Source organism: Solanum tuberosum, unplaced genomic scaffold (assembly GCF_000226075.1).
Source record: "Solanum tuberosum cultivar DM 1-3 516 R44 unplaced genomic scaffold, SolTub_3.0 scf00029, whole genome shotgun sequence".
Taxonomy (NCBI): domain Eukaryota; kingdom Viridiplantae; phylum Streptophyta; class Magnoliopsida; order Solanales; family Solanaceae; genus Solanum; species Solanum tuberosum.
Window position 1 is genome coordinate 2,148 of NW_006238955.1, and position 8,788 is coordinate 10,935.

General features: G+C 26.5%; 1 protein-coding gene across 1 annotated transcript; it reads left to right on the forward strand.

Moving 5' to 3' along the window:
* The first annotated feature begins 6,799 nt into the window (after nt 1–6,799).
* LOC102580242 (agamous-like MADS-box protein AGL80) lies at nt 6,800–7,972 on the forward strand. Its single transcript, XM_006341808.1, has one exon. It carries the CDS (start codon nt 6,800–6,802, stop codon nt 7,970–7,972), a length of 1,173 nt encoding a protein of 390 aa, XP_006341870.1.
* The last annotated feature ends 816 nt before the right edge of the window (nt 7,973–8,788 follow it).

An 8,788-nucleotide genomic window follows, 5' to 3' on the forward strand; every position in this document is an offset into this window, starting at 1 on the left:
TTCAAAAGATTAAATGCAAAGGTGGAAGCATTACTCCAAGAAAACACTAAACTAATGGAGCAGATAAAATCACTCAAAGGTAAAGACTCCATTCAAAAAATTGATATCAGTACCCAGACCTCAGAAAAGAGTTTTCCATCTCTCGAAAAAATGGATGAGCAGGGTGTGCATTCCCCAACGAATGCAAAAAGATCCACTGTATCGGATAATAAAGATGCAGCTAGTCCGGTTCAAACGGTAGCCGGTAAAGACACATCAAACCCGTTAATGGCTGTCACTTTGCCAAAAAGTGAAGGTGAAGTTTCTTCATCCAGACGTAGGTTACCCAGATCATTTATTCCAGTAGAAACAATAACAAAAAAGACTATGCTCCATAAAAAGAAAAAAAATGATAAAATAGAGAGCATAATAAAAAAGACTTTAGAACAGTTTTTCCAACAGGGACAAGATAAACATGTAATTACTCCACCAAATCCAGATCCAAACGGAGACAGACTAGTACCAGATTCAGAACGACACAGACCTAATATTAGTCCAAGAAATACTAATAATAACACAACCAGATCCAACAGTTCAGAAGAAGAAGACTATCGAGAACATTTTGCTCAGAATCCAAATGCAGATGATGATTCAGGAATGAGTTTTGATTCCGAAGCCCTTCACAACCTTGACACATGAAGACAAACTGAAGAAAGAAGAAGGAGAACAAGACAAAACAAGATAATAATTTAAAGAAGGAATAAAAGTGTGCCATGTGGGTATGCCCACATTTGTCATGTGAATGCTTACTTTATCACTATCCTCCAAGGAGGAAAAAACTGATAAGCATGCGTCTGTCTTATTTTGTGAATATGTTAAAGTCTTGTGAATTATTTTATGTCAAAGTCTTGTAAAGTAAGAATAATGCATGTGCGATGGGGCCCAATGTGTACCCGGCATGAATTATTCGAGCTAATGTTGGCTAATTTTAGGCCGTTAATTTTTTTTATTATGCGTCGGCCACGTTTGGCCATTAGAATTCTTCCACGCTTTATGTTAAACCCCCCTCAGCCTCTATATAAAGACACTCCTCTACACTTAAGAAACACAAGAAAGAAAGAACCAGAAAAATACACAACATATTCCCCTTCCCAATGTTCAGAAAAACCATCTCCCTTACTTATTCCACGAACCCCTAAAAATCCCTCTTGTAATATCCAGTTTGTAAAAAAGTTTGTTTTAAGTGTGTAAGAGTCAGTCGGGGTTCCCGAAAGGGAAACCTCTCACCGTCTAAGTCATGTAAGTCTTTATGGTTCCTGTATTTTCCCTAAAAATATATGTAAATTATGTTTGTTTAAATTAATGTTAAGAATGTAAATATGTTTGTAAAACTACCCTTAGTATATGGTTAGACTTTTGACTTCTTAATAACAACGATGGATTAACCTGTAAATTCCTAGGATGTTCCTAAGACCTTAAAAAAGTCCGCAACATTCACAGGACGTCTTATTGGTCGTTTCCGGGGTGGTATTAAAATATTATATCTATAGTTGTATAAGCTATAAGATTTTAGTTTTATAATATATTACGTTGAAATTTTATGTGTTTGTACTTTATTTTTTTATGTCGTTTGAATTAAAAAAATTAAGTCAATAATTTACTGATATTAACATACAAATAAAATATTTGATATCATGAGTTTAAATGGCATGTTGATACATTTTCTATACATGTTTTATTCAAAATAAAAATATATTCTAAATGTTTTTTTTTCCGTATTAAATTTGTGTAAAAATATAATATAAAATTGATTTATAGGTAAAAATTATCTTAATTAATACACCCGCTATATTATATTTACTCAAAATTTGTATTGAATATTTTAAAATTGAATTTAAACTGTATTAGAAAACATATGGATATGAATTAGAGGATGTTGCTTTGAACTTTATCTGGTAAAGTATATTATGTGTGATCATAGTTATCTTGTATTCAAATTTAAAAATAAAATTAAATTGAAAATTTAAAATTGTACCATATATTTTAGAAACACAATTTTCAACTTAATTCAATGTTGTTATATAATATTGTGAATTCTTAAATTTGCTAAATGACTTATAATTGCTATATTGTTCAAGATATAATTTAACACTTGCTAAATATAGATACATATTATTTATCTTAAATTCAAAAGTTTAAATTTTATTTATCGTAAAAATATTTTTCAATTTTAAAATTGATTGTCATATATATATATATATATATATCATAGTGTAACTCAAAATTCAAAAGACAACTGCAATTACATAAATTTAAAATTGATCCTACTAATTTAAAAGATAATCGCAATAAATCTTTAAAATATATATAATTAAAATATAAATAAATTAGATAAATATAATAAAAAAAATTTAGATTTAAAATATTTTTAATTTCAGATTTTAAATTAATTTTTTAATTAAATATGAATTATGTTTTAAAAGACTCCACCGTGCATAAGTATTATTCTCATTTACAAAGATTTTCAAATTTAAAATATTTTTAATTTTTAATTTTTAATTTCAGATTTTAAATTAATATAGTCAATTTAATATAAATTACATTTAAAAAAACTCCATCGTACATGAAAAAGTTATTTTAACCACATATTTATAATTAGTTAGTTAATAATTTTTTGTTTCTTTTCTAATTTTATCTTTCTTCTCTATTTTTGTGCAAATTAAAAAGTGTTCTTATCATTTATTTCATTGTTTAAACTAATAACTTAGTAAATATATTCTTATCATTTATGTTTTTTAAATCTTGAAGTGTTTTTAAAAACTTAATGTTGAAACAGATCATTCAAATAACTGCATTTGTTTTGCTATAAATAAGGAAGTTGTGGAAATATAGCTAAAAACATTTTTCCACAAAAGAAGAATCACACACATTACATCATTCTATTCTTTGAACTATTTTAAAATTATTTATTAATTATAAAAATGCTACGTGATTAATTTTAAACATTTAAAAGTTTATATTTTGTGGTGCTCTTCTATATATATATTGTCGTTATTACATTCGAGACAATGATTATGGCCTTTCATGTAAAATTCAACATTGTAAAGTCTGAAAGTCATAAAAAAAAAAGTCGAAGTTAATATTCAACAAAAGAAGTATGAAATTCATATTGTAAATTGTAAATTGTAAAATATATTAATTAAGAAACTTTAATAAATTCGAATAAATGTAATTTAACCAAAGAAAAAAAGGCAAACAATTTTTCTTTAAAAAAAAACTTATATTTGATGAGGATTCTACTAACATGTTTTTTCTTGTCTTTATAATAATTTAGATTTAGATTATAGATTATAGATTTCTTTCAATTTAATTTTAAAGCAATAAAAACTCTCTCTGTACTTTATAGATTATTATAGGTTTATTTCAAAAAACATTTAAAGCAATAAAAAATCTTTGTAAGCAATTATTTAAAAAATACACATATAAATAAATAGAGAAATTATTAATCTTAAAAATACATATACAAAGAAACATAAAATTATTCTTTGTTGTGTTTAGAGGAAATAAAAAAGAAAAGTAGGTAAAATATCTAAGCATTTGTGTACCGTCTCGTTCTTGCAATACACAACAATATTCATCAGTGGTTTCGATTGTGACATTCTTCACATGTAATTCTTTATTTTCTACTCACGTATGTCTTTTTTCGTTTCTTCATAATTGTCTAAGCACTAATTATTGTCGTTCCGCTGTAATATGCACTTACCTATATACAATTCATTTTACAAAAGTAAACCACAAACAAATAAGGCTAATTACTATTCAGTTTTGATGAACAAAGAAAAATCTAAAAGTATATGACAACTTATCTTGACAAAATGAAGTTTAGGAGTTCTTTGCCTAATTAAGAATAAATTCCTTTCAACAATTGCAAATGAGAAGTTTAAAGTTAATAAAAATTTGAAGTGACCAGTTATATTTAATTTAGGACTTTATATAATTTTTGAATAACTAAGTGTTTGGATTGGCTTAAAAGTTGGTCAAACCTATTTTTAAGTCAGTTTTTTACTTCTGAAAGTGTTTGACAAATAAAAAAAATAACGTAAAATAAGTCAAAAATGACTTAAAATAAGTCAGAAATCAAAAGTAGGTCTCCCCCTACTTTTTATTTTTTTAATTAAATCAAAAACTACTTTTTTTAAAGCCAATCCAAACGGGCTCTAATACATCTGTAACTTATTTATTCAATTGGCGGCTTAAAATTTAAAATTTAAAATTCAAAATGAATTGGTTAATAGTTATCTAATCCTAATTTTTAGCAACATGGCAAATAAGTTTTAAAACTCCCTATTTAATTGGATAAATAAATGTTTTCTTTTCAATAAAGATTAATTCGTATTTGAATATTGTGATTTTGTAAGCGTAAGATTTTGTAAATTTTTTTAGTGTTTTACAATTTTCATTTTTAGTGTTTGAAATTTGGATATATTTACCTATATATACATAATAACATTTTTTTAGTGTTTGCGATTTTTTACTTTTTTTGTTTTTTGGCAATTTTAAAAGTTAAAAAAATTAGATATAGATATATAGGTGTATAAACTACCTCTTAGATTATATTAATTACTACTATATTTCTTTGGTACAAAATCCATATAATTTTTATTAGTTTTTCTCATAAATAATTTTATATATAAATAAATTATTCTTCTTATCACGTTTAAAATATTAAACATTTTATATATAAATTCAATAATCTATTTATTTAAAATAGGGAATTCTAATTATTATTATTTTAAACTATTGAATTTAGAAGTTGTGGAAAGATACATTTATCGTGAAAATAAAAAATTTAATCTATTTTAAAAAAAAAAAATCGAACTCCAGTATTTTTTAAGGTTTTTAAATTTTAATAATAAATACAATTATTCCGTATTTTCTAGAATTAATTTAAATTCATTTTTTAAAATAATTTTAATTATTTAAAAAATCAGTTTTTAGCATTATCTTAAGTATTTATCATGAAAGTAAATTTTCAACCTTTTACAAAGAAGTATTTTTTTACTAATTTATAAATTATTAAATCTGTTTTTTAAAATGTTGAAAGTTGTCATGTGTGTAAGTTGATGACATATGTCTATTTTTATTTCAAATTTTGAATTTATAATATTTAATTAGTTATATAATATTTAATTATTTATTATTTAAAATTCTAAAAATTTGTGGCGCTGACATGTGGCATTTTTTTTTCCTACTATATATATAGTTGTGGAAAGATGGTTAAGAATATCTTTCCAAAAAAAAATAATCACACACGTTAAATTTTTTTTTAAAAAAACTACTTTAAAATCATTTTAAAAATAAAATAGTACTCCTTATTTAACTCTATTACATTTAATTAATAATTTTCAATAGATATATAATATTATCATTATTATATGCGTTATTTAATTTTTTTGTCAACTGGTAACTTTTTTTTTTTATGTTTTAAATAGTAATTATTATTTTATTTTATTTTTCGGTCAATTGTCATTGTTTTTTTTTATGTTTTAAATAGTCAATTTTTTTAAAAAATATTATCCTCTTTAATCAGTTACCTATATTTTAGGAATTACTAATGATATTTCCATTAATAAAAATTAAGAAAATAACGACATTTACATAAATATTAAATTGATCCCACAAATTTTATAATGTTTAACTACCATTAGGCATTAACGTGTCTTTGTTTTTTTTTTTTTTTTTGCAAATATATATTTTGTAATTTTTATTTTTTAAAAAATTCTGTTTTTTATGGTGGTGATACGTAAGCGTTGTTATATATATATATATATATAGAGAGAGAGAGAGAGATGATTTTTAGCAACACAAATATATAAGGATTGTTTTCGACCACAAGTTTCAAAAGTCTTTATATTTTTCTTAAAAAAAGTGTTAGGTCAAAGGGTGTCACATAAAATGCGGTGGAGGGAGTAATACAATTTCTCTTATTATTTTTTCACTATGTGTAAACACATTATTCTGGTCAATGCTTTATGCAATTATTTCATATTGATTTGCCTCAAACTAAATAGGAATTTTTTTTAATGTGAGGCGAGTGACAGGTTGGTGCGTATCGTACATTAAAAGAAATATATTTAAGTATAATTTAGTTTTTAACATATTTGAAAGTAGCATATAATTTTTAGTGAATATGATTTCTTCCAAAATTGGAAAAAATAAAATAATGAACTTTTATAAGCGCTGCAATAATTATAACATTTGAGATAATGCCATTTAATATTTAATAAATATTTGTATTTAGAAAAACTTAACCATTAAATTAATTGTTTTTAGGCATAATCAAATATCGTCGAAATTGATATTTCAAAATTCTTAGTCAATATTGAAAGTATACACTTGTTTCAATCTTTAATTATGTACGCCCATAACATAAACTATATTTTTTTTTGTTTTTTACTTTCTTGATGAAGGAAATGAGTAAGAAAACACATTTGCTATAACTCTATGACCATCTTTTGCGAGTACTACTTAGATTAGAACCACACTAAGTCTTTTCCTAATATGAAAAGTTTGACTCAAAAAGTTGGTCAGAATAAGACTAGAGCCATAAACTGCATATATTTCAATGAGAACATCTAATATTTTTATTTAATACACTTTCATTTCTTTTTTTTCCAAAATTGTTATTTACAATTAAGAATTTTCTAATTCAAACTATTAAAATTTTTACAGTCTACTTTTTCCTATAAATTGGAGTCAATCCAAGGCCAACAATAACAAATTCAATTTTGAACAAACACATTTCTCCTCCTCTTTAGTCATGCCTAGAAATAAAGTGAAATTAGCTTTGATTGAAAATGAATCTGATAGAAAAGTCTCATACAAGAAAAGAGAAAAAGGGTTCTTGAAAAAAGCTCATGAACTCAGCACTCTTTGTGATGTTGAAATTGCTGCCGTTATTGATAGTCCTTACAACAATGAACCTACGGTGTTTCCAAATTATGATGCTGCAATCAACACCTTTGTAAAGTTTAAGGAGTTGCCAACGTTAGAGAAATCAAAAAATATGGTGACAAGAGAAGAGTTCACCAAGAAACGAATCGAGAAGATGGAGGAAAAGCTGCTAAAGGTAAGGAAGCAAAATAGGCTCAAGGAAATTACAAATGAGATGTATGAAGTTACAAGAGGAAAAGATATTTCCCCCAACATGGATCCTTACGACTTCAATGATCTGAGTTATATGATCAAGAAAAACCTTATACAGATACGTGAAGCAATGAATGGTGAAGAAGTTTGTACATCAAATGTCCCTCAACCCATTGTTGAACCGATAATAATTGGTGGGACCAACTCTGAGGGGTCAAAGGCTACACTATTGGCCACTGCTGGTTCTTTACTACCGATGATTCCTCTAGAGTCTCCATCGATGGTTCCTGGTGGAACCAACTTTGAGAAGACGAGGCCTCCTCTATTTGTCCCTAATGTGGCTCCACCAACAGTTCCTTTATCTGCTTCTCCCAAAGTAACCCAACAAATGGTTCATCTAGCAGATCCTTCGAGGACTCCTATTCAAATGGTTCCTCTTATGGACACCTCCCAGGTTAATCCTTCTCCTATATTTTCTTCACAAATATTTCCTCCAATGGTTCCATACTTATTTTCTACAATACCTCAGCAAATGGCTATTAGAAGAACTCCTGGAATGGCCTTCTCAATGCCTTCAGCAACAATGTCTTCTCTTATGCCTTCACCAATGATAGCTCCTCCAGTGTGTTCTCCACTGACATCACAAATGGATCCTTCAACTGATCTCCCCCCAATGGGTGCATCGATGCTAATTAATAACCACCAAAACTACACAGCTAACCGTCCACAGAGTCCTTCATTGTCTGAGTTACTAAATTGGAATAATGATGATGTAGTGACTTTATTGGAGGACCCATCATTACACAACATTAATGTTCAAGATCCAAATCGCTCCAACAATACCTAAAGATTTTAGGACCAGTATGTGTCTCTTTTAAGTAGTATTATTTTATATGTCCTGGTTGTTCCCATGGATTATTTATGTCGTTACTTATTTTTCATGTTTAAGTTGTGTCATAAGACTCTCTACATCTCTTTTTATTTATCCTTATTTTATGCGTCCGTCTTTTGTGCTTATTTTTTTTCAAAGTTTGTCATTTCATTCACTTATTAAATCTATGGTCTATTTAAATATTAATAGATACATATTTATTTGCACTTTTTTTTATTATTTTTATTTAAATGTTGTTATTAGTATGGTTTCAACATATGACCTCTTACACTTCAAAAAATTTAAAAATCAATTTACATATTGATCAAATTTTCATTCTGAAACTTTTCAGTGTGAACTAATATCACATCTTAGATTGAAAATGAACTTCAAAGTTAATGAAAATTATCAAGAAAACCTATTTAATATTTATATTGAAAAAATAAGTTATATCAATTTATATAACTCTAAGTATCATAATATTGAATTGAAACTCAATTTATGTGTGTAACTATTAGTCAATACAAATGTTTAACTTTAATCAACTCTGTGAACATTATTGGATTATCGGTCAAGACAAAAGACATGATTAGGAACTCATAATGGAAGTATTCATGAATCATAAAAGCAGTCTTTGGGATGTCTGCCGCCCTCATCCTCTCCTAGTGCTAGTCCAATCTCAAATCTATCTTAGAGAACATTGTTGCACTTTGAAGCTGGTCAAACAAATCATTAATACACATCATCAGGTACCTATTCTTGATGGTCATCTTGTTCAGTTGCTTGTAGTAA

Excerpts from the sequence above, each read along its gene's own strand:
- LOC102580242 (XM_006341808.1), top strand. The coding sequence starts at position 6,800 with ATGCCTAGAAATAAAGTGAAATTAGCTTTGATTGAAAATGAATCTGAT.